Genomic DNA, 26,947 nt, shown 5'->3' with positions numbered 1-26,947 from the left:
TCCTATCATTATCTTTTCTTTCTTTCCTGAACCAGAGTGAATGTGCCATAATCTAGCAAGAATCTCATGATAACTAATGTCAGAAATAGCTTTTTTTTTCTTTTTTAGTTGCCAACTGTCTATTTAGAAATAACATCACCCCTTACTGTAGCCTTCCACATAAAAGCAACTCGAACAGTAATGTCTCTAAGCAAGAATGAATGATTGGCTGCAGATTCTTTACCAAAAAGGGAGTTTATTTACTCCACACAGGTCATAAATTTCCTTAGAAAAACGATCAGTGGTAATCTACATGTGGTGTTTAGTAAACAGAGCTTTCCTCTGCTTCCCTCAGTCCATGTTCTTCAATTGTCAAAAACAGTGGAAGACGGTTTTCTTGTGCCTAAAAACACAAATTATTCCAGCTCTTTAAAATGTAGTGGAAGTAATGAGCTGAAAGGCTTGACATGTTCTTCACCAAGATGGACGTTTAGACATGAAAATATGAAAGGATAAGGCAAGTAACCTGAAGCAGCAAGTTAGCTAAAGGTTTCCTCTGCTTCTCTTATGTGAAGCAGCACCTTATTCCATGAAGACTCCCATTGAAATCAGTGGAACTGCAGACAGAATAAGGCTCTTCTTTCTTTCTCACCAAGGAGGAAAGAAAAAAAAAAAAGAAAGAAAGAGGGTGGGATCTGCCTTTTCATGTAACGGGCTTTTATCTGCTCAGAAATCGCACTAACCTCGGGGTGCCAAGCACAGTATCTTTGAAAGCATTCCAGGCATGGGAAGAGCTTCTCTATCTTCTCCTCTACAAAGAGAAGCTTGGTAGTAATGAGAGCTGCTGTGGTCTTCCAAGAAAGGTTTTATATCTGCTTTGCCCCCTCTGAGGACCTCTTACTTGTTCCCCCTGGATACTTCCAGGTTATGCTGTTCTCAGGCACATGGTGTGACTCTTGAGGATGGTCCTGTGCAGGGCTAAGAGTTGGACTCAATGATCCTTGTGGATACCTTCCAACTCAGCATTATCTGTGATTCTGTGATTCTTATGTTTAAATTAGGAAAACTGCTGCGTGATACTCCATCCATCTGAGTGACTGCCTTCACAATGAGTTTTGCCATGAAAAGGCAGAAGGATTCTCCCTTGCTTTTCAATATGTGCATTTAATAAACTATCTAAACATTTATAAGGTAAACTAGAATAATAAGTTTTGGTGTTGCATCACATAAGCTCCTAATATCATAATACTCCTAATATCCCCAGGTCAAAGAACCTCATTCACATTTGAATGTCTAGTGTTAATGGTGAAGATTTTAATTATTCACATTCCTTCTAAGGCCTGACCAGCCTTTGAAACAAATTGTTTAAAACTTATCATACTTTTCATAACTGAATGATGAAGTGTGTTGTGAAAGAAATGTCCAGAATTTGTTCGTGACTACTTTTTTCTCTCACTTCAAAACAGACTATTAAAAAAAATCTGTAGAGAATTTTGACTTCTGAACTGAGAGTACAAGCCAGATTTCAGCCTGTAAGGAATTTTTATGGTTGAATTATAGACTTCTAAAAGACACAATTTAAAACTGAACTGCTGACAGTCATTCTGATCATATTTTTTATAAGCCACTATTAACTAGGATGAGACCTTAAAGGAGGAATAGATCCCATCTCTATCTGCTGACTCAAGAGTTTCTTATCCTTTCCTCTTAAGCAGTGCAGCCTACTGTCAGGGAGAATGTTGGTCAGACTAGACTGACTACAGATCCAACCCAGTCTAGCAAGCCCAGTGCTGCTATGGAGGCTTTGCAAAATTTAGCTGCCAACTCCTCCGTCTGGACTGAGCACGCGCAAGCAAAACCTCAGCAATTTTCAGCAGCTTCTAACGCGGCCAAGCTCGGGTGGATCCTTTTGGTCAAGGGTAACAAAAGGAACTTATCTGCTTTTTCCTCTTTATTCTTCTCTTACTCGGTAAAACTTCCCATCCCAGCTCTGAAATAGGTATTGGGATGAAATTTTAAACTATTGTGAAACAATGTGTTTTCTCTTAATGCCGATCTTAGAAGCAGCAGAAATATTTCTGCTGCAAGTTTCCAAAAAATTCAGCTTGAAGCAGACTCAGGATTGAAAAGCTCATCCTGAACAGCTAGAAATTGGCAACATTACATGAGTGAAAACAAGGTCTTATACTGGAAAGTGGCAGACAAGCTTAACTGCAGATACTGCTGGCAGCTTCACCTATAATATTTTTTCTGCCAGATCTTTGTCTTTTATTACTAGAGAGAATAATTCCTGTGATGTCTAATGTTTTGTCATCTGCCCTTATGCCTTGTTTTTGGACTGATGTTGTTGTCTCCTCTGACTTGGCTGCCAATTCCACAACAGTCCACTAAGGGATTGATCTTGTTCTGTCTCCAAACCCACGGTCTTAAGGCCACACCTGATGTGGGGCACACACATATTTCTGCTCAAATGTAAGCAGGATGCTCAGCATTTTCAGGATTACAGTATGTCATAACATAAATATGATTATATTCTTGATACTCTGGTCTGGCCTGAGTGAATTTTCAGGAAAGAAAGGACAAAAAATAATTTTTATGGTTCTCAAAGAGTTGGTTTGCTGTGTCCATTATGCTTATTCTACATTTGCCATTACCATATGCTTCCTTCTTCTATTTCACACCTGGGAAACCCATACCACTTCTTCCAAAGTTATGTGTTTTCATCCTTTTTAGAACAAGCCTGTCACTATTTGGGGTTTTTCTATTGTTTCCAGTCTCGTGTTAGTAACAAAGAATTTTTTTCTGCAATCCATGTTATTGAGAATAGATTTAGAATGGGAATCCTCACCATTGCAACACAGAGAGAATAAATGCAAGGATCTGGTGCTGTGCTTGTGTTTGGAAGCATTAAAAACACCTCTCCCACTCAAAATTGACTTACATCTTGTAGTATCTTCTGTGTGAGCTTTATGGAGCTTTTATCTGGCCAGAGCGCACTTCATTAGACTCTTAAAAAACAGCATGCAAAATTTAGGGACTCTGCAAGGTTCCAAATATATAAAACCTTTTTAATTACAAACAGTTATACCACCCACTTTCCCCACAGTAAGTCAAGGGAACCAGTTTTCACTGTCAACAGAAAAAATAGCCACAAAGTTTCTGGCTCATGCTGCTTTTATATATGCTGAAATAAGGAAAAAAAATTTAAGTTCTCATTTTTTAGCCTTTGTATTTCTAAAACAACATACTGCTTATATGTGATTTTATCCAAGGGAGAAAAACTGTATTTTTCCTCTTTATTTACACAGAAGCTGGGAGGAGGATTAATGGAAAGGGACAAAGTTGGTCTTACTATGAAAAAAAAAAACAACGTTTGTCCCTAACTATGAGGACCCTAACTACTTTCTACAGTTAATTTTTAGTTTGCCTGTTGCAAGCAAAAAAAAAAAAAGAATATAATATATAATTTATTTGAGAGAGACAGGCCATACATTTTTCTAATCCTACTACACATCCAGGTTTTTACTGCCAGAAAGCACAGGCCATACTTTCTCTTTCAAACGCTGTTACAAGATGACAAGTGGGCCGAGGTTTCTTTCCATCCCGATGATGACATGGTCGTTTGCTGCTTTAAACCCCCCTGAAATACACGCGGTTCCAATGGGGCATAAGAGGCTGCAGACAGGGAGGGAAATGGGAGAACTCCACGGTAGGACCCACACCTAGGCTGGAAGTCCCTGCTTATTAGAGAAGCAGAAAATACATCATTTAGGAGAAATTCAGAAGCAGTAAGTGTTTACTTTTTTGCTTGTGTGGAGTGTGTTTCCCTGCGTGCCGTGGAAAAGCCGACAGCTTTTCAGCAGTGACACGGCACGTTTCCTACCAGCTTTCAGAGTTCAAGCATTTTTTTTCCTGGTATTACTGAATGCTGAGCCCTGCTCATCTTTGGACTTCTAAGAATTCAACACGTATTTTTCCATCTCAAAAGGTATATGGCCATGGTTAATACCTTATTTTATACTGAAGGAAAACTTGCTAGAAGTCTTGTCTGAGGTCCCAGAGCATTCAGATCAAATCCTGAGACAGAACACAAGAGTCACAGCTCTCAGTCCTCACTTCCTACTGAAAATACTCATGGAAAAAGTAGTATTCTCAAGATTGATTTTTTTCTTAATGTAATCATTTTCTAGCCTGTCTTTCAAACCTTTATGCTTCTGTTTGTATTGGGCACTATAAACACTAAAAACCTGTGCACGGTGCTGAAATATTAAATGCTTTTGACTGATTTCAGGACACAAACTTCTTTTATCTGGGCTGTAAATCAACGGGGCAGGGACACAGTAGTTAAACAAACCGTAGTAGTCCATAGTCTGAGTAAGAATGCTGTAGTTGCAGAGCTCATTACCACACGCCTACTTAGCAGACCGAGTAACGTGCTAATCTAGAATTACTATTTGTCATACTTAAGAAAAAGCAAAGAATAGCTGGGCAAACAGTCAACTTCCAACCAAAGTGAAAGTAAAGCACTGCCAAGAGACACTGGAGCTTATCTCGCCCCTACTGAAATGAATGGAAACTTGGGCAAAACCTGCTCTAGCATTAAGTTTACTTAAGTTCACATATTTTGGCTCGATGCACTCTTCACGAGTGAATAAGAAACTTTGGGAAGGTAGATGTTGGAAAGGAGAATATTGGCAATTCCTTCACCATAGTAATAATTGCTGACATTGCTGTAGTCGCTCTGGCTAAAAATATCCAATACAATAACAAACCCAGTGAACCCATTCATTTATTCCCGTTTCACAAAGGCTATTTGCATACATAGAAAGGCTCGAAATAAATTCGGTATTCCTCGTATTTCCAGCACATTCCAGCCCACCAAGCTGGCATCGAAACTATTTATTTAGGGAACATCATCCAGGTTAGAATGTTTCATATCTGATAATTATTTTTCATCTGAGCATGCAGTGCTTACAGCTGGTGCGTGCTGGGCCCGTGCTTTATAAATGTGATGGTAAACAAACTCAGTGCTCTTTAAAACATTCTCTTTTTGTCCAAAAGCAATCTAATTATGGCTGTATTCATAACACAGTTAAAAGTGAAAAAGCTAAAAGAAAATTTAAATTGCAGCAAGGGCAGCCGTACTAATGAAAATCCGATTTTGTAAAGTGGATCTGAAGGTGTTTGTGAAGACGTAACTTGCAGCGCAAGCACATTTTTTTCACCAACCTCCTACAATTCTCTGAGATCTTAAAATATGACCCATTTTGCAACTGGTGCTAAAATTCCCAGAAGTTCTGAAATAAAACCCGAGGAAAGTCGAACAGCAGGGTTGCTCTCCATTTCAGCCAAATCCAAGCCAATGTTCCAGATTATATATATCATAACATGAATGACTTCTTCTGAAAAATGCCATCCAGCATTTATGTAGGTCCATAAACATTACTGGTACTTTTATTAATTTGTCCATAACCATTTAAATAAAATCCTAGAGCTCTGAGCTGTGTTCTGTTCCAGGCTGTAGTAAGTTCCTGTTAAATGTGTAAATGTTCAGCAGAAAGATATTTTTGCACAGAGACTGAAAATCAGCTGTGCCAGATACCTGAAACTTTGTTAGGGCGTTCAGTGGAAAATTTTATTTCGACATTATAAATAACCCTGGACTATTTTAAGTGACTTAAACTGGTAGCTTCCAATGGCTTAGTTTAGTTTATCCTAATTAACTTTTTATTTTATTTTAGTAGGAAGACAGGCAACTGTAACATTTTTGGTGTGACTAATTAAAAGTGGAAACATATCTTCTAGTTTGAAATGAAATAAATCGTGATTGTCAGGCTTATATAGCATTTAGTTATAAACCAATCTCTCGCCTTCTTTCTAGTGCTTTTGGAATGGCTCTTACGGAGTGTATTAGAGCCAGCTAAGGAGGGGGTGGAGAAAGGCAGAAGAATCTACGGACATAAACATTTTACCAAAATAATTATGAAAAAATGTATTTTCTGTATCGCAACCGTAGCAAACCAGAGCTTCGGCATATCTACCAGTCCGTATAGGTGATGAGTAATTGTGCTTTGGAGACGCATGTGGCCACTTCTGGGGAAAAGCGGATCCCTGTGGTTGTCGGGGGAAGCGGGGCGAGCTCAGCAGGGCTTTGCAGCGTTATCCGCAAGGATCGGATTTTCACAACGGGGTGGAAAACTTCCAGAGCCCCTCCAACCTTAGGACCGGAAAAAAAAAAAAAAAAAAAAAAAAGTGGGGGAAAGAAAGGAAATAAAGAAGCAGGGGGCACAGATCCCTGCGGGGCAGTGGGTCGGGGGGTGCCGCTCGCCGGGGGAGGCGTGGGAAAGCCGCGGGGCGCAGGGATGGAGGGATGTTGGCGGAGCCGGGGCTGGGCGGGCGCGGAGCGGGGCCGCAGCCGCAGCCGCGGTGCGCGGAGCGAGAGCTCTCCCCTGTGACCGATCGGCGGAGCTTGCGGGTTGTTCTGCTGCTCCGGAGCCGAGCGGAGCAGGAGCCGCTGCCGCCTCTGCTCGCACCTCCCCCCCGGCACAGCCGGGGTTTGCCCGGGGGCGGCAGAAATTGGGGGTAGGGGGTGCAGGAGGGCGCGGGGGGCAGCGCTGCCGCACGGCGGGAGGAGGGCGCGGAGGCTCCGCGGGTGTGGAAACAGCCCCGGAGGTGCTCCCACCACCCACCCGCACACCGACACCCCCGAGCGCAGGGGGGCTTCGCCGGGCGCTTGGCGGAGGATCCGACGGGACAAGCCGGCGGTGCCGGGCTTGGGGCTTGGAAGGGCTCCGTGGAAGGGCCGCATCCCGCGCACCCCTCAGCGCAGACAGGCGCACACACACCGCCCCCAGTCACACACAGGCGGCGAGCAAGGAGCACACACGCGGCGCCGACTTTTTACAAGAAGGTGGAAGTAGCAAGTCGGAGTAAAGCCTTAGAAATTAGAGGGCGGGTTGTGATAGGCTGTTATCTGCGCGGGGAGGCGGTGACACTTTCATACCATTGGGTATGTAAATGGTTTTTAATAAGATCTGCCCTTTTTTTTTTTTTTAAGGGAGAAAACAAACCAGACTCCCTTTACCTTAATAGTCTGAAGGGGGTTTTATAGCTTTCATTCATTCAAGGAAATGGTTTAGGCTTTAGACTACCGGAGACTTAGCAAAAAACCCTTTGGCACCAGATTATTCTCACTATTATTTTTTTTGCAAACAAGATTTTTCATGCCTTTTTTTTTTTTTTTAAACAAACAAGCCCAAAAGTGTTAATGGAAAAAACCCGGAGAGAAGTGGAGATCCGAGACCGTCTCCTGCTCCCCCCCTTCCCCGTTCCCCTCCCCGTGGGTGAGAGTTTCTCCTCCTGGGGGGGATGCACATTGGTTTATTTATTTTGAAGGCTGCAGAAGTCTGAGGACTGAAACACCACGTGCTGCTGACTCTCATCAGCATAATGATCGCCTTAGCCAGAGAGTCCTGTATATATAAACCACAAAAACCTAATCATTAGAAATCCCAGCCTCCAAAAACCACATTCAGGACAAAAAAACTGTGGCGTGGGTTTGGTTTTTTTTTCCGGCTCCTTCATCTTCCCCGACCTCAACTTCTTGGGACCCAAAAGAAGTTTGTTGCTTTTGGTTGTTTTTTTTTCATTATTATTATTTTTAACCCGATTTTTCAGAAAGAAAAATAACTCAAACCAAGCGACATTTTAATGATTTTTTTTTTTTTGCTGCCGTTGTTCATCAAGGGCAAAAAAAAAAAAAAGCAAGATTTTTCTTCGCCTGTTCAACTCAACGGACTTGGATCCAGCAGCGACTTCATGTGAAGGACTGGGCTGCACCGAGGCTGCCTTTTCCCAGAATTTACTTGGTCATATTTTAGAAATCAGCCTAAGGAGGGGTGTTTTATTGTTGTGTTGTTTGTTTTTTTCCAACTATGCTCCCCGCTTTTTTTTCCCTGGGAATCCGAAAGTTTAACTTTTCTTAAGTCCTGATCCTCCCAAAGGAACTGGCTAAAAAGTCTCTCTTTTAATTATCAGCCCTGTGACTTTCCTCTTCACCCCAACAACCCCATTCACTTTCTTTCCACGCCGAAATTGCTTCGGGAGCACCTTTTTTTTTTTGGAGGGGGGAGCCACTTTTCCCAAGCCCCTTCCCGAGCTCCCGCTTCCTGAAGCCAAAGGCAATAAGCGGGAGAACTCAGCGGCTCCTCGCTTCTGTCCCAGCGAGGCTTTTTGTTTGCTCCTTTTTTTTTTTTTTTTTGTGTGTGTGTGTCTGTGTGTGTGTGTGTGCGTGTGTGTCCGGAGGAGGAAGATTTCCTCGGAGGAAACCGGGACGTTCCCCTGAACCCCCCCTCTCCTCTCCTCTCCGGGGCTGAGTTACGCTCCGATTCTGGCGGCCACCAGCAGCAGCAGCCCAGGAAGCTGAACCAGCAGCGAGTTCTACTTTTCCCAAGACAATATTTGGAAAATCCGAAAAGGAAAAGAGGACAGGGAGGGAGGGGAAGAAAAAAGGAAAGAAACTCAAGCACTTGAGGGAAGAAGCGGTGGCTAGAAGGAGGGAAAAGAGCAGAGAGACTGTGCGAGAAGGAAGGAAGGAAGGAGGAGGAGAAGCAGCAGCGCTTTGCAGCTGGGCAGAAGCCGGGACCATGCAGTTTCCAGCCGGGCTGTGCTGAGAGGGGCAGCCCCGGACCAACCGCCAGACTCTGCCTCCTTGCTGCTCCGGGCTGCAGGCGCCCCCAGACCGGCATCACCCCCCGCCCTGTCCGTCTTTCTTAAAGAAAAAAAAACCAAAACAAACCAAAACCAGACTGAGATTTTTTTTTTCTTCGTGTTTTTAATCCGCTCCTTTTTTTTTTCTATTTTTTTGCCTGTTTTGCTTTTTTGACCCTTATCCTCACCCCTTCACTTTTTCACTCACCCCTTTTTTTTCGCTATATATACATATATTATTTTTTTTACAACCCCCACCCCCCACTACACGCCTCCTCGACGAGAGATCCCCCTACCGCTCCCCCCCCCCCGCCCCCCAATTCGCTAACTTGTGGCTGTTGTGATGCGTATTCCCGTAGATCCCAGCACCAGCCGGAGGTTCAGCCCCCCCTCCAGCAGCCTGCAGCCCGGCAAGATGAGCGAGGTCAGCCCGGTGGTGGTCGCCCAGCAGCAGCAGCAGCAGCAGCAGCAGCAGGACGCGGCGGCCGCCGTGCCCCGGCTGCGCCCCCACGATAACCGCACCATGGTGGAGATCATCGCTGACCACCCCGCCGAGCTGGTCCGCACCGACAGCCCCAACTTCCTCTGCTCCGTCCTGCCCTCGCACTGGCGCTGCAACAAGACCCTCCCGGTGGCGTTCAAGGTGAGACACCCCCCTCCCGCAGTCGCCCCGGCCGGGGATGCTCCCCCCACGCCGCGCCGGCTGCGCTTCCACCCGCAGGGGCTTCTGTGCCAACTCCCGGCCCGCGGTGTCTCCGGTGATCCCCGTCCCGCGGGAGCTTCTGTGCCCCGCCGGCCCGCAGGGATTTCTCTGTGTCTGTCTCGCAGTGTCGCCGGTGCCCCCTCCTCCCCCGTCCTCCAGGGGCTTTTGTGACCCCCGGCCCGCAGGGACTTCTGTGCCCCTCCGCCCCCCGTCCTTCAAGTGCCTCCTGTTTCCCCTAGATCCAGAGGGACTTTTGTGTTCCCCCCCCCTCCTCGGCCTGCAGGGACTTCTGTGTCCCCCGCACCCCCTCCTGCAGCGTCTCCTGTGCCCCATCGCCCCGCAGGGGCTTCTGTGTTCCCCCTTCTGCAAGGGGCTTCTGTCTCCCCCCGCCCCCCCAGCAATGTCTCCGGTGCCTCTCGGGCTGCAGTGCCTCCTGTACCCCCCTCCCCACCCCAGTCCTGCAGTGCCTCCCCGTGCACCCCCATCCTGCAATGCCTTCTGTTCCCCCCGCTCCCGGCCCGCAGGGGCTTCGCTGACCCCCCAGTCTGCAATGACTCCTGTATTCCCGCCGCCCCCCCCAAGTGTTCAAGTCTTACAGTGGCTTCTATATTCCGTCCCCGTTCTGCTGTGTCCCCTGTACTCCCCATCCCGCAATGTGTCGGGGTGCACCCCCGCAGTGCCTTCCAACTGCAGTGGTCCCCGTGCCCCGCGTCCTGCTGCGTTTCCTGTGCCCCCTGTAGGTCTGCTCTGCCCCCCTCACCCTTGCCACGGCCTCCGTGCCCCCGGAGCCATCCCGTTATCTCCATCCCCGCGGGGCACTGCCGGCGTGTCCTCCCCGGGGCGCCCTGTGCCCCCCTCATCAAACACCCCGGAGACACTCCTTGCCCCCTCTGTCTCTGGGCTTGCCTTTTTTAAAAAAAAAAAAACCCAAACCTTGAGTGCCCTCCCTGAGGAAGGGGCGAGCTCAGTGTGGCAAAGTGGGTGCCCCCCCTCTCTCGAGAAACCCAGTCCTTGACCCACGGAGGTGTCCCTTCCTTCCTTTCCGCTCCCGGGAGTGGGACTGGGGGATTTGGGGTGGCTCTGAAGCGTGCGGGAAGGCGGAGTGGGGTCCGAGGTTCAGGCTGGGGTTGCAGAGTGGGATCGCGGCTTTGCCCTCCAACATCCCGGGCTGAGATGGGGCTGGGAAGGGGGACGCAGAGCTCCTGGATGGGGGGGACACGAGGTCCCTTCACTTCTCCTGGTGGACAAGCGAGGAAGTGGCTACCCAGAGACGCTCTCCTTGGCAGGGTCGCACGTTTCCATAATAAATCCCACCCTGCTCTGCACCGGGGATGCTGCTTTTAATTTTCTGTCTCCATCCCCACGGCGCACTAATGAGAGGAAACGATTTTTTACAAAAACTGTAATAATAACAACAGTAATTGCATGCTTTAAAACAAGCCCTTTTCCTCCCCTCGCAGTACTTCCAAGCATGCCCCTGGAGTTTTTCCCCAAGTGGCCTTTGGTAGGGAGCAGGCAATGGCTGGGGATGTCCCCAAGCACCTGTCCGAGTGGGATGTGGGGTCGGAGCGAGGTGCGTTGGCCCTTTGAGGGCCTCATCATACCAACGTTTTCCTGTGAAAAATAACGTGCCTGGAAATCCCTCAAAGGGCAGAAAAGTTTGGAAATGGTCTCACCCAGCACGTTTCAGAACACAGCCTCGTTGTTGTGTTTCCCCACTGCCAGCCATGTTATCATGACCGTTTATCCAGGAAAAAATAGTAGAAGTGGTTAAATGAGCTGGTGTTAAAGTGAGTGGTGATAAAGATAGAGCTTTGCTTTGAAAATCTTACGGGTGTGCGGGTGAGGGTTCACTAAAGTGCTTGTGTGTGTGGGAACAGCTTGGAGAGGCTGGAATTACGGGAGGAACCCTTTGCACAGGGCCTGCTTATGCAGGACAGGATGGTCGGACTCAGTAGGAATGGCAGAACAATGGGGTGTCTTTTGACTTTGTGACTCGGTGGAGCACTCACAGTCTCTCTAGGTGTGGATCACGGTTATTCTGATTCACAGGGGCTGCAGGGTGAGGAGGAGGAGGAGCTTTTGCAGAATTGTGATTCTAATTTAATTGAGAGTTAGATTAAGTTGGCATTATAGTTACTCTTTAAAGAAGGGACGCGAAAGCTGTTGCATTATCGTGCTGGCGTTGTTCTCATTTGAGGTGTCTGAGCCTTCTCCTTCCTCACAGCAATTCAAAGGATGCGGTCGCAGCTCATTAGAATAAGGGAAAGACCTAAACTAAATATTAGAATATTTAGAATATTATTACAATAAGAATGCCTACGTGTGATAAAAGGATAGAAAAAGGATTAGACCATTTCCCAATCTTTTTTTGTGTTCATATATATGTATTTATTTGTTTGTCTCCTATATTTGACTGCTGACAGGGCAGTGCAGATCTGACTGATTTACTGATGCTTTAGGGCACACGTTGCCCCTTGCACCCTTCCACTGTGGGTGCAGCTGTGTTTTCGCATGCAATACGTCCTTTTAAAAATTATTCCTAAATTACATTCACCCTTATTTACTGGTAAATTAATTTGAAACTCATTTGAAATACTTTTGACTATTTATTAAAAATTTATTTCATTTTTCAAATGTAATTTTCATGCAGTTGCTCAGTAGTTTTAGACCAAAGAAGCTGCATGTATCATCCAGTGAAACACTTGACTGTGTTATAACAGAATGGGAATTAGCTCTGAAAGGGAAAGAAAAGACAGATTTGAGCTATAGAAATCTCAGCTAAACATAACTTGAAAGTGAAATAGCTCACAGACAACACACTTTGTGAAGTTTTATTGGCAATAAATAATATGTTGATGATAATGTTTTGAGTGGTGTGTTAAGTGTGTCATAATTCTCTTGCAGCAATCCCCAGTGAAAATGTACACTCGATATAGCACTGTTTTAATTTAAAAAAACAGATATAAATCATATGCAGGAGAGGAAGTATGTTATAAACAGTGCTGGGTTTGATTATAATTTTTTGAAATAGTGTTGGCTTAGCATTAGGTTTGAATTTTAAGTATTAATATTTGCACACACTGGGGAGGGAGCCCCTGTCGTGTGCTCTCTAATAAGATTATTAATGCAAACTGGTTTTGTGGGGAAGAGGATTAGATGGGTACCTATTATTACAGCTCTAGCTCTTCATATTCCAGCACAAAATAAATGCATATTGTGCACCTGGGTCCAAATCATATTCACTTCTTAATCTCAGTAGCCAGTGGTACTTTATTTGAGTCAAGTCATCAGAACTTGACCCCTCTGTGGGAGTTTTTACTGCAAATCATAAACATTCAAATTGCCACGTTAGAGGTTACAAGTGACTTCTGTACGATGCTAATAGTAGCAAAGAGTCTTAGTGGACCTAAAGGCAGGGGGAAAAACAGGACATGGAGTCTAAAACCTCTCCCCAGTAGCACCACAGTAGTTCTGGGTCTGTCAGCATTTCCACTCCAAACCCCAAATTTCAGAGTTTATAACTCAGCTGTTTTAAATAGCTTCAAGCTGAAACCTGCTGTATAAATTGTCGGCCCAGATGTACATTTTGAAACAAAAAGTAGCGCGAATCAGTTATTCTGTTTTAACTTACAGAACATTAAAATATTTTTAATAGTATCAGATGCTCTTTTGGCAATCTCTGGAAAAAGCATTCTCAATACAGAAGATTTTGCATTCAGAGGCAGTTTGACTTCAGTGTTTCGCAAGAAAGTTGTTGAAGTGGCAGATACCAATGTTTGGGAGGAACTATTTAGCATGTACCCTGGTGGGGGTTTTTTTAAACAAGCTTTTTACTCTGCAGAAAGTCCGAGTACCTGCTGTTGTGTACTAGTTTTGCTTTGTGCCTATAACTTCCGTCTGTAGGGTACATGCTTTGGCCAGTTCAAATCCCACTGGACCGAAACTGGGCAAACAGGTTGCCTAACCAGATGAGAATTGTGTTATGCAAAAAACACATAGTTATTTTCAACTTGTAAGAATTGGTTTGCTTTTATTTTGGGACTTCATTTGACTTTATGTACCGTTTTGAGCTTTGGTTTTAAAAAAAAAAAAGGCAAAGGCAAAATCTACCTTTAGTCCTAGAAATGTGTAGAGAGTTTATAATGGGAAATAAATGTGTTGAAATAGTAGAGACACTGAGACAAAGAATAGGTAAGGAATGCACTGTGGCTGCTTCTCATCACTTCTCATCTTTAATTTTTTACACAGTCTTTACTCATTTAACAGTGCATTTACAATCCTCTTTCTAAGAATATGTCATTAATTTTGTATTGATACATGGTATAAAATTGCCAAATAAAGATTTATGCCAACAGTCTTTCAGCAGGTACAGTTACTTTTTAAAATTCTCAAAATGACGTGTATTTCTCCAGGTTTCAAACTTGTTTTGCAAAGCTTTTTTTTTTCTATCCAGATCTACTATGTACCTGTGCAGTAGTCCTCTGGTATTTTGTGGCAAAAAAAAGTATCAAATTATGAAAGGAACACGCATTTTACTCCTGTTGGCTGGCAGGGGATCTTCCCACGTTATAGGATTTTATTTTATTAGCCAAAGATTTTATTTTCACCCCTGATTTCAGTTTGTCTTGTCCTTGGGTCTCCTCTGAGTGAGATGAATAGTGATATTGCATCATGCTGCATCCAAAGCCTCTCAGTACCGATGCAGCTCTTGATTAGGTGCGATTGCCCGGCGATGGCAGCAGCACGTGCAGCTCTGGGCTGACGGCTGAGCTGACAAATTGAACTGACGTCCAGTGGAAGGGGCAGGCAGGAAAGCTCTGAGAAGCAACAGGGGACAGAGGGGAGCTTTTTAAGAGGTTTTGCTCCCTCCTGTCCAGGTGTTATAGACTGTAACTGTGTTTGGGGCTGTGATGGAGCTGTGATGGCACTGCCCGTCTGTGCTCTGGGTACCTGGGGAGAAGGAGGTGACCTGAGGCTGCAGGCATCTTGCTCCCTCTCCCGAGGCTCCTGGCGGCCTTGTGCTTCCTCCTGAGCTCTCAGATTCTTTGCATTTCTGGAGTTAATGTGATTTTTTGTTGTTGTTTTGTGAGATATAAAAAGTGTAGGGTGCAACTCCCTGGGATGCTGATGGGCGAGACAAGACCGTCCAGAGATAACGTGGTGTGTCGCAGGCTGGGAAGGGAGTGGTTTATAAGTAGTCTCAAGCCCCATGCTTTAAAGCCAGTATCCATTTATTAACTGTTAGAGTCAGCTCTATAATCTGTTCAGCAGATTATTGTTTGTTATTTGATTATTATTTATTATTCCTTACACCTGGCTTTGAAGCTGTCAGATCTGGTTGCTGCCAGACCCAAGTCAGAGAGTTAGTGAGACCTCAGATCTTGCCCACAGCAGTGGTTCCTCTGTTTTTATGTCGAGGGACATTCATATCACTTTAAAGTAAAATCTCTGTTTGATAGATGAAAACCTCACACTAGTTTGTGGCAAAACTCAGTTTTCAGTTTTGGGTGGTATTACCTGGTGTTTATGGAAAAAAAGACTTTCAGCTTTGCTTGCTTTTTTCGATTCAATATTTCTTTTAAATAAGACAAGCTGTACTTTTCAGTAATATGGCCTATTTCAAATATTTTCATATTTTTTATACCTTTGTAATTTGTTTCTATCATTTGAGAGAAACACTGTACAGTGTACTGGGCCACATGCTCTCCCTGCATATCCAGAGCTCCTAATTCTTTCCACTGAATTAATATCACCGTGCAACCTGCAATTATTAGTTTCAGCCAGGATCATTTATAGGAAAGACATTTCAAGCAGGCCGTATCACAAAATGTAATACATGTTTCCGGAGACAGAATGAATTACTCTGAATAATATAAGAAGTCATATCTGACCATGTAAACTGGTAGAAACTGCAAGTGGAGACACTTTGTAGCTCAAGGTATTTTTTCAAGTTTGAGTTCAGCCATGCTATATTTCTGAATCTCTTTTTGTTATAAATTTATTTCCATAAACAGGGAAAAGGAAATTATTTTATTCATACTTTTGTGGACTTTTTCCCCCCATGTGTATATTTTCTTCCTAGTCAGTTAACTCCTGTTTACCTTTATTTTTAATTTAAAAAGTCACAGTACACTGTAGGAATCCCTGGTGTTTTCAAATTAGAAGCTGTCTGCTCTGTGACATTTATCTACTCAGATATTGGAGCACTACTCAACCACTGAAGCATAAAAGTGAGACTATCAGGTAGCTGGAACGTAAGGAGAAGTGAAATACTTTGATATCTTCTCTTCACCCATCCTGGAATTTGAGGGAGGTATCAGCACTAACCACATGTGACTCTTGCGAGCACTATGAAAATTTACATGCCTGCAAGGAAATACAGCTTTGTTTTATATTGCATCTGAAGAGTTTGAATTCCAGCCACAAAGTGCTCCATCCCAGAGCGTGCTGGGCGTAGAGCTTTGTCTACTGATGCCCTGAGTGCCACTTCTGGGATGGGTGGGTGTGGGGTTCTCTCTGGCTTGAAGTCTGAGGAGCTCGGGGGTCGGGGTGATGGGTGTAAACAACAGAGAAGTAGAACCGATTCTGGGTGATAAGGCTGCTAATAGTAATTTCCAGCTTTCCATTTCAAATGTTCCCATGTATAATTTATGGATATGAGCCGTGCCTCGTGTTCTCTCGCTGCTCGTTGGTTGCTAAGAACAAAGTTGGCCTTCAGGAAGCATTAAAGCAAACACTCTGTATAAGGACACTGAATGTTTCTGAAGAAATGCAACAAAGAAGAAACTCCCTGTCAGGCACTGAGAAAGGGAGACAATACATGATGTTTCTGTGTTTGATGTGGCACTTTGTTCTGTGCGCAGCGAGGGCAAGACTCCTCGCCGCAGCGGGCTGGAGAAGCTGCCACGGAGCCTCATAATGAGCGTGGCAGCCTGGAAAGCTGGAAGGGAGACACACGCTTCCAAAGTGTGGCTTCACCAGTTGTGATTGTCTTCCCCTTTTTACAGGTGGTGGCCTTAGGAGAAGTGCCCGATGGGACAGTGGTCACTGTCATGGCTGGAAACGACGAGAATTACTCTGCAGAGCTGCGAAACGCGTCTGCCGTGATGAAGAACCAGGTGGCCAGATTTAATGACTTACGATTTGTGGGCAGAAGTGGAAGAGGTAGGCCACTGCCTTTTATGTGTCCAAAATGAAGTGAAAAACAATGTCTGGACGTCAGGCTTACTCTGCAACGAAACACTGATTAATCCATAAACCCATTGTTCATAGAATCATTGAAAAGTTTGGGTTGTAAGGGACCATAAAGGTCATCTAGTTCCAACCCTCTGCCACGGGCAGGGACACCTTCCACTAGATCAGGTTGTTCAGGTTGTCAGCCTTTCATTTGGAGGGGCATACACGTGTTTTGGTGGCAAACTTCAGCATTTGCACAAAGTAAGTTAAGAGTTTTCTTCAGTTTTTCTGACTCCTCATGTCTCTGTAGTCTTTTATCAGACACAGGTTTTGAAAAATGATTCACAGAGTACCCGCTTTCCTGTTTTAATCACACAGGAAGGGTGGAAGGAATAGGGCATATGTGTGATCTGGGTTATGTGGAGTCAAAAAGTGTATCTCAGTCCGTGGCAGTGAGAGGTGAATTCCCTTTAGCAGTAAAGCTGCTTCTGAAGTTGTTGTAGAAGACTTGTAATTAGGGGGATTTTGCATATCACACGTGCTATAGGTTGTATTCTTTAAGGACTTAGATCTTTCAAGGCTTAACAGCTATTGGTGGAAAATTTACTAGTGACTTCTCTGCCCTTTACGATCAAACTGCTGATAACCTGTGAAAATCACCCCTGTGAAAATCTTTTTAGTAAGCTGGTTGAGTTTTTATGAATTGCTGGTAAGTTTGGGCTTGAACTCAATGTTAACTTTAGTTTATATGACATGGTAGCTTCCAATTTTATTTTTTTTCTGAAGTTGTAGAGTGCTGTCATTGTCTTCCAGCTGTTTAGGAGCTTCCTATAAGGAAGGGCACTGTACTTACAGAAAGCCTTTGTAATCATTGCAAGTTTGCAAGAATTCCTCTTTAAGGATCTCATGGCTGCTTTCAAACTTCAGGTAGTGATTGAAAGGATATCTTGAAGGAAGCTGGCACTGCAGTTCTTACTGCATGAATCTTCAGAATGTTTGGTTGTATCAGTCATTGTTTCAACCTACAATTTTTTTTTCCTTTATGTATTTGAAGTAATTATTCATTTTTCTAAACTAGCCCTGCATGGGGCAAACCAAAGCAACAGAAGCAGAACAATTATGCTAGGAAATTAGCAATAAAGCTAATTTTACAGTAATATTCCTTAGAAAGCAGTTGCAATTCATCTTAAAGAAGGAACGAATTTTTTTCCGAAAAGAAATTAAACATGTGACAGAGGCCCAGATAGTCTAAATCTGTCAGCACATTTTTACAAGCGTTTTGTGAGAGTGAGTCCATAAGCATGGCTTACAGTGACTATTCTTTATTTTAGTGGCCTGGCCCAAAATTCTCTTGATCATTTTAAAACTTGCAAAGTGTTGGTAATAAAGAATAACTTGAAAGACAGAATAACTTTTGCAACAGTAATGCAGTATAAATACAGAGTTTATTCCCCTTGTGAACAAGGAGTTATCTATCTCTTCCATTTGTCTTCCTTTCTTTTAGAAAAACAGTTTACTTTGTTATTCTGCTGATGGACTAGGTTTGAAAGTTCTCTGGCTCCATCTCTACTGCTGCCTTACAGTAGAAGTTCAGTGGTGTATCAGTTTTTCAGTAGTGCTGAAAAAGGACAGAAATGTGATGTACTACCTCTGATCTGTGAATTTAATTTCAAACCCACGATATATACTTTTTATTAAAGCATAGGAAATTAAATAAAGGCCTAAAGCCTCCATGGATACAGCTACAGACACAAACACAAACCTCCTAAAATTTGGTTCCAGTAGTTTAATTTATATTTTTATCTAGCAGACTTGGAATAGACTTTCTCTCTGATCAATCTGGGTAGAATCTATGGAAAAGTGATAGTGTACTTTTCAAACCCTCAACATATTTATTTAAGAGACTTCAAAGAAAAACAAAGGGTGTGCACTGTTTTACTATATTGGCTTTCTGAGTTTTGGCCAGTTTCCCAAATAGCAATTTTTATATTTAAAAAAAAAAAAAAAGAAAAAAAAAAAAAAAAAAAAAAAAAAAAAAGAAGAAAAAAGACAGACTTAACTGCTTGCAGACTTTTCACGCATGGAAGATGAAGAAAGCTTCTTTTGATGAAGTGTAATTATGTCCAAACAGAGCTGACCCCCTCCCCCTATATTTCTTATGATCTTAACGGAAGAAAGTAGGGCTTTTCCTTTGAAGCAGCCGGGACTCGGTGGAGGATCTGAAATGCTGCATTCTGCTGCCAGAGGCAGGATGGAGAAATTGGTCCAGACTTGTCTTCCAGACTTAGAACACAGAGGGGGAGAAGGAGAGAGAGAGAGAGAAGGAGAGAAGGAGAAAGAGTTATCATTAATGATAGATTTTTAGGACTCTGCTTAAAATACCAGGAAAAGAAAGCAGTGGTTGCAAACAGAAGTGAGAAAGCTCCTTACATAGACAAATATCGGTAAACACAAGTCTTGAAGCAGAACAGGAAAAAATAAAGTAATAAAGAAATCCTTTTCTGGTGGCAAGAAACTAATCCACACCTGTTCCTGACTTCAGATTTACATCTTTCTAAGCAGCTCGTGCTTTGATCTCTGTATCTCTAAATTTGATTGTGAAGTCTGAATCAACTTACCACTTCACCTCCTCTCCCACGTTTTTACTTGCTTCCCATGGCTCAATGGAGAAACTCGATTTTGATACATATTTATGTTGCTTGCCTGACAGAAGCTTCACGTTTCTGTTTGTATAATTTCTCCTAAAAGCCATTTTTGGATTCATAAGAATAAGTAACCAGAGTGTTTGATGCAAATGCAGCAGTTGTTGTATGTGGTTTTCAGGCAGTAGCTCACTTTTACAAGCCTGATCCACAGCGCATAGAAGAAAGAATTCCTGTCTTCAATAAGCAAAGGATCATAACCTTAATTTTGTTGTGTCCCGATACTTTAATCACATTAGCATCTAACTGAAAAAATATGCAACACGCACACACAAGCTGCTGAGTCTCCTTTCAAGATCATTTCTGGGGTTTGCCTTGTGCTTCAGCATATGTCCATCTCGTCCTCCTCTGTGTCAGCTCAGCTCACATGTGTGAATAACAAAGAATGCACAGTTTAGACACACTGAAGCAATAGTGCCAGATGACTGCTTGGCTGGGGAATTTAATAAAAGAGAACTACAATTAGTCTTTAGCCTCTGAAAGTGGATAGTTGAAGTGACTAAGGGCAATAAAGAAAGGTGATAAAAAGTGCATTAAAGGATTTTGTAGCTGAGGAGGGATATCTGTGAAATAGCTGTGGAAGGCATCAGCATCACTGAAACAGTGAAGAACAGTAAAAATTTATTTCATTCTTAGTCCTGTAATATGTAAATCATCTCTTGAAAGCTCTAGAGTGTGCTGGCAGGGCTGTGCAGCTCCCCACAATGAAGTGCTCTGTGGTTTATGGAGTGCGAGGGGGCTTCGTTGGTGTTACTACATCCATGCTTTGGTTTGGTAAAATACCAGTTAGGGAACAAAACCAGTTTCTCCTTCAAATTAGCTGCTCACCTCTTCAGCTTAGGCTGACTAAGAGGTGACAGTTCAGAAATTCTCGCTGTTGAGGTCCAAACTCCTCAAATTAAGAAACTCATTTTTTTTCTGGCCACTGTAACCTGTTGAGTTATATTTAGTGTAGAAAACCTTGCAGTGCTTTTCTACAGAATGATTTTACAGCATCTTACAATTAGTATATTTTGTTGAGTTAATTCTTTCTGTCATGATAGACTTTTGTATGGATTTGGCATATAAAGGGAATGGTAGCATGGAAGGCCAAATTCTTCATTCAAAGGTATATAGAAATGCCTCTTTAGTATCTTTGTTACCAATAATATTCTACTGATTTTCCAGAGGTAACTGTAATCTGAATGTCACCAGCATAAAATTTAATGGTCAGAACTTTCTGACATGATAAGCTGGTGCAAAAGGAAGCCTTAAACCTGTACCTAGAGAATTATATATGTCCAAGCAGTAGGCTGAATTCATCCTTGGAGAGGGATAAAAGGTATAGACTCTCCTCAGCCCTAAACAAGCATGCACGGAGGAACTGTGTGCTTGAGCAGGGCTGCTGCTGCCCACACACCCACCATATGAGGGCAGGACACACAGTTCACCTCTGGGACAGCAGATGGGCGAGACTGGACGAAGACTGGACATCCTACACACACCTAACTCTCCTCCTGTGATGATCTGAGAAATAATCCCTTTCCCAGTGAAACTGGGGAAAGCCGCCTTCAGCTCTGGCCACTGGACAAAGTTCAGACTCCTGTGATTTTTGCACACTTAAACTGAAAAAGAGCAGGGTTAGATTAGATATGAGAAAGAAATTCTTCCCTGTGAGTGTGGCAAGACACAGGAACAGGTTGCCCAGAGAAGCTGTGGCTGCCCCATTCCTGGAAGTGTTCAGGGCCAGGCTGGATGGGTCTTGGAGCAACATGGTCTACTGGAAGTTGTCCCTGTCCATGGCAGGGGGGTTGGAACTAAATGATCTTTAAGATGCCTTCCAACCCAAACCATTCCAAAATGCTGTTATTTTCTGGGGTCCTGACCATCTCTCTAACCTGCATCTCCCAGAGAGCTGGGCACAGCTGGAGCACAGCTTCACCTGGAAAATCATTTTACTCTAAATGACAGTTATGTTTCCTTTAAAAAAAATTCCATGTCACATTCTAGTTCCCGAAAATTATAGCCAAGACAGTTTGAAGTTGCACTCCTGATAATAAATGATGCATGTCTCAGGCAGGTTTGGGGGATATACGACTTGGACCAGAAAGAAAGACCAATTACTAGATTTGACAGCCAAAGCTCTGTTCTGTATTATGCCTTATATATAAGCTGTTCTGTATTAGGCTTGAAAAAACTGCATTAAGTTTGCACTGTTACATATCGTTTAAGATCTGTGCCTTGATTGAATGCCTTCAGAGTTCAGCAAGAGGAAAAGCCTTAGCAACAAAAATGCACAAATACACCCAGGGAAGGGGAGGGGGGGTGGGAGGGGAAAGAGTTTTAAGTGTCTGGTAAAGTAGCAGCTTAAATGAGCATGAAGGCCAAAGATTGCTGACTGTTTTATTGAGTCACTGTTGTACGCCCACCTTTTCCTGTCTTGAAACAGTTTTCAGTTTTGACTATCTGACATGACTAACCGTTGCATATCTAACAGATTACAACTGTCAGTGAGTCTCCCAAACAGGGGCCAGCGCCTGTGAGAATGTGTGCTCAGACGCAGGCAGCTCCCTTTATTTATTTCTTTTTAACGTTTTCATTCAGTTAAGAGTCTGTGGATGATCTTGTGCAATCTCTGCCTGAATTCGAGCTTTGTAAAGTTAAAAAAAAACAAAAACCAACAATGCAGACTGACGATAGTAACGTACGTGCACACAGACATTTCTCACCCTCACGGGACAGCTGAGGGCTTTCTTAGGATTTCATAGATGGAATATATATAGGGAAAAAAAAGGTGTGTTCCAGTAATAATGATATCATCATATTAGCCCTGGCATATGAAGGACAGGAGACACTGATTCGCTGTTAAAATATCTCCCAGGAGGAAATTATATTCTTTCCTCATCTTATTGTAGTCAAGTCAAACAAATGAAATGATAAAACTGTGTGAAGTAAATAACATGTGGTCACATTCTGCTCTCTGTCACACAGCTGCGAAACTGGAGTAAATTTTTAAATTATCTGACTTGCTTTGGATTTACACCACTTTCAATACAGCAAAGAATTTGGCTTGTCCTCAGCAGTGAATCACTTTTGTTCTGTCATTGTATGATGACCCATTATTAAATAAGAAACATTTAGATTGTCAACACATGGACGTATTCTTGACATAGAGTAAAACCGAAGGGGAGGAAAACTCCTATGGTCAGTTATGTTTTTAATTTTCACGATTGTGGTAACGACAGGGAATAATTTTAAGCGTCTCTGATTCTTTACTGAACATGCATGTGACTGTTTTCATGTTGTAATCACTCATTCCTTGTTGTTTTTTTCCCTTTGTAGGGAAGAGCTTTACTTTGACAATAACTGTCCTGACAAATCCCCCCCAAGTCGCTACATACCACAGAGCTATAAAGGTTACAGTGGATGGGCCAAGAGAGCCTAGAAGTGAGTATTATATTCTTGTTTTCTCTCTTATGTCTGCTTAATTTTGCTTAACAGAGACCCATAAATGAAATATGTATATCTTTGTCAGCCTTTGGTTCTTGCTCAGCAAAATATGTGAGTGCATGCTTAATTTGGAGTCTATTGGACCACACACATACTTGCATTAAACACACACTTAAGTGTTTGGCTGAATTTGGGCAATCCCAAACCTGATTCTCATTCACATCAAGGTCTTGATACATTATCTGCCAGTGCAAATGAGAACTAAACCCACTGTATTTATATGTAATCTGATTTAGGCATAATAGATACAATCCTGCAACGTGCTGGATTCCCTGAACTCCTGTAAGCTTCCAAGTGAAAACGTTTAGAACAAAACAGGAGCCTGATCTTTCAGGATCAGTCCTAGTGCAGAGAGAAAATATATAATATAGTGCCTTTTTGTTTGCCCTTAAATTCTTTTGCCATCAGATAATTAATGCACCTGGTTAATCTCATCATACCTGAAATTGGTTTTCAGCTATGGACTCATCATAGACCCCGAGGGGCCAAAGAAAGATAAAAAAAAAAGAAGTGTATCAGCATGGTCTTTGTTTCTTATTTGTACACAGAAAGTTTATTTTATTTAAACATGGTCCAGCAGATTTTCACTTAGCACATTTCTCTCATAGCCTTGCAAACTTACTAAGAACATATTTGCAATGATTTATCTATTTTGCAATGGCTGTATTTTTATGACAATTGTGTTTTGTCATGTTTGAGCAGTTTTATGGGTAGCACTTATTTTTAGATGCAGTCAAGCCTGGTTAATCCATCAGGATTTATCTGGCTGTCTCTCTGTCTAGCACATTTAGCTGGTAACTGATCCCACATCTTATGGGTATCACTGATGAGCCAGTTCTGGAGTTTTTTCTTAATCTGACTAGAATGACTCTTTCTAAATTGATTGGATTAATCAGGTATAGCGTTATTTAAATTACACTTAGAGATTAAGAATTATTTGATGAATAACCACATTAAAAGCATCCCTATAATGGAAGCATCTCAAATAATTATTTTACCTTTGATCTGCACATACAAACGAGACCTTCAAGGAGCTTTCATGGTGTTTTGTTTAAAATACCACAAAGACAGAAGTAGAAAGACGTAGACAGAATTCATGCAGTTAAGTGTTTCTCGTGCTAATACACGCTGCAGCGTCGCCTCCTCTTTCATAGAGACAGAACTGAAATGCCTCCTGTAAGAACTGCCCAGGCTGTAGAGTTTCGTCTTGAATAACAGCTAAGAAAAAGCAAACAGCTATGAAAAAATTTCATTACGTAGATCCTTGTGTTGCTACCTGCTCACAGCTGAGGTGTCCGGATGTCACAGAAGGGGGATTTTCGTTCTGTCTTCTCTCCGAGCTGAATCAGTTCCCATTTTCAGTTTTCACTTGCAGTTGTTGCTCCGTGTAGCTTACTTGGGGGACACTGGAGAAGCTGCATTCATGGAGTAAAAAGCGGGGAATAAGTTATTTAGCAGTTCTCATTTGGAGGCTGCTTCCATGTAGGAGGCACTACAAAAGAGGTGGTCTCCCAGCAGAGCACAAAACCACTATGAAAGAGCAGAGAGGTTTGAAAACAGTGTGGAGAGTAGCGCGGATTAACCTGTGTAGCACAGAAAGGGAACCTGCTGGCATGGGGACTAAGTGTTCTGGTGATCAGTGGATTGAAAGAGAGGCTGTGTCCAAAGAACTTACTAAGATAAGAACTCCAAGTTCTACTGTAGTTTTTTAGTTTACACCTGAAAGGCCTCTGTACATGATACCTGTTGCTGTTCCCATTGAATAGCTGAACCTAGCAATGCTCAGTAACTGAGCTAGTGCCTTTCTTATATTTTTCTTTTTTTTTTTTTTTACTTTGTAAGAAAGTAAATTTTGAGCTTGAGTGCCCATTTGAATCTTAATGTTTCAGCAAAATACTTAGTGGAGCTCTACTCTAGAGTCAGTTGGATTCTGCAGCTTCTGTCACTGCAGTCTGATGCTTTCAAGGCTATGACAACTCCAGAATGATTCATTATCAAACTTGAATTTGTAGGTAAAGAGTAGCTCTATCGAGCTGTGGGAGTTTGAGCAAAGTTCTGCTTCTTTCTTAGAGCCCCTGCATTTGTGTAGATTTATTACTGTTTGGTAATAACCATTTGAGGAGCATATCTGGCATTTATGTTGCTTAAGGGAAATTAGGTGGTTGGGGGCAATAAGGAATTCAAGGAGTGGCTCTGATAGCAAAAATGTTTGTCTTAACAAACTATGTATCGGTAAATAGTGCCCCTCTCTGCCAGGATCTGTATTTCACTTCAACATCTCAAGCATGTTATCCTAGTTTTCCTCTCTCTGGCAGCTCAACCAGAGCTGTCACATCACAAACAACTTTTTTCTTAATATACACATCTGGCGTTGGCAGTTGGAGCAACTTCATAAGAGCACATGATCATCATTCATTACAAGATTAAAAAGTACCCCATGGCATCATTGATGTTTTTTAACTTTGATCTTTTGCAGTTGTGATTCATCTCAGTTATAAAACTTCCCTTTAAAGGAACACAACCGATGACTTATTAGAACCTTCATTCTAAGGAGCGTAAACATAAAATTATGCACATCTTTACAAAATGTCATTTACTCTGTTGCCAGCTTATCATTTGAAGACATGACATCATGCTTTAGATCGTGAATTTGTAAGGCTTGTTTATAGGCAAGGCACCCTGACCTTCTCTTGGCAAGTTGACTTGAGTGAACGAACGCTGCGAGATTCCCAGCAGCAGTAGGAGTAGCAGCAATGCCATGACAGATATCACAGTCATTTAGAGCCTCACTTCAAGAGTGCTGAACAGTCGTGGCATGCAGGGACTCCGGTTGGTGTTTTGGATGCTCAGCACTTCAGAAAGTTGGGTTCTTAAATGTAAGTGCCATTTAGTCGTATTAAACATCTGCTTGTAGAAGCTTGCTGCCTTGCCTCTCTGTTATTATTTTAAAATATTTTAATAGAGACAGTGATGCCAGGTTGCTCTGTTAGGAAAACTTGCCCATTTCTAAATGAGAAAAGGTCTTCTGATGATTTTTTTTCTTAGAAAAGATTTGTTTAATTTTACTTAAATCTCTTCCAGTCTATCTAGATTACTATCCAGGGACATCTACTGTGTTGCACAGTCTCTGTGCTGGACTGAGGCAGAGCATTGCACTCTGAGTGATGGAGTCTAGAGACAGGGTTGTATAAGATCTTTGGGAATCATTAGGAAATCCTGCAGATATTTTTCTCTCCTCATATCCAGGATAAAACCTCTGCCATATGCACATCTTAGCCAGCAGAGCTGCCTTCCAGCTGGGAGGGCTGAAAGAAGTTTTCCGGAGAAGTTGTCATGAGGTCATAACTGACGGACAGATAGCCAGAGATTACTGTAAAGGAAGTAAAGGAAGAAAAAAACCAGAACGAAAAACCACCCAAAATCTTTATCTAAGACACCCTTTAATGCCTTTGTCTTACCTCATTACAACCACAGAAATAATGATTTGCCCTTCCATAGCGAATAGGAGACACATCCTCCTTTCTGGCTGTTTTTGGGGCAAACCCAGCCAGGAGGGAAATCATGAGGAAGGAGGGAGGAGAAGTCTATATTTTTATATTTTGCCTGACTTCCAAAGGCTTTAGTTCATCTCTGATTAAAGGTAGGCTCCAAAGTCACCGACCCCAATTTTCTTTATCAGTGTGAATGGAAAAGCGCTTCTGAGCTTTGAGCTGAAGCGTTTCAGGGGAGAAAACTGCTCTGTTTCATTCAGCTCTCGAATATTTCTCTGCTGCCGCAGCTTGCAAGGTGCACACGTGATGAAAGGTATGAGCAAACACCACATCGCCTTTTTGTCTGTGCACGCTGCGGAAGGCAGCAAAAGCCAGCCAGGGGTTCTGCTCAGCCTCTGCATTAACTGTTTGCCCGACCCGGCTTATAAAACGCAGATAAGTGATTGAGATTTTTGAGATTCCTCGACTTAAAACCATAACAGTTTTTAGGAAGTTCTCCCTCTTTTCTTTCAAAGGCAGAGTGGGTGGAGGGATAAGTCTGGGGCGAGTGGAATGTGCTTTGGAGTAGAACAGCTTTAAATCTTTCAGTTTGCCTTCTTTTTTTTTTAATTTTTTTCTCTTTTTTTTTCTTTTTTTTTTTTTTCTCTTTTTTTTTCTTTTTTTCTTTTTTTTTTTTTTTTTTTTTTTTTTTTTGT

General features: G+C 42.8%; 1 protein-coding gene across 6 annotated transcripts in view; it reads left to right on the top strand.

Annotated features, from left to right (window-relative positions):
- The window catches only part of RUNX2 (runt related transcription factor 2), a 223,693-nt gene that overhangs the window by 52,387 nt on the left and 144,359 nt on the right, over positions 1–26,947 (top strand). For 3 of the 6 annotated variants that reach the window (XM_017813114.1, XM_017813115.1, XM_017813117.1), the window contains exons 2-4: positions 9,048–9,331; positions 16,402–16,558; positions 22,594–22,698. In XM_017813114.1, coding sequence (XP_017668603.1) covers positions 9,048–9,331; positions 16,402–16,558; positions 22,594–22,698 — 546 coding nt within the window. Of the gene's footprint in view, positions 1–9,031; positions 9,332–16,401; positions 16,559–22,593; positions 22,699–26,947 lie in introns of those variants that run through there. The other 3 variants (XM_017813120.1, XM_017813118.1, XM_017813119.1) reach the window with 3 other exon arrangements.

This window comes from Lepidothrix coronata, unplaced genomic scaffold (genome assembly GCF_001604755.1).
Source record: "Lepidothrix coronata isolate B3197 unplaced genomic scaffold, Lepidothrix_coronata-1.0 Scaffold39, whole genome shotgun sequence".
NCBI classification, from domain to species: domain Eukaryota; kingdom Metazoa; phylum Chordata; class Aves; order Passeriformes; family Pipridae; genus Lepidothrix; species Lepidothrix coronata.
This window is presented reverse-complemented; position numbering and strand designations above follow the sequence as displayed.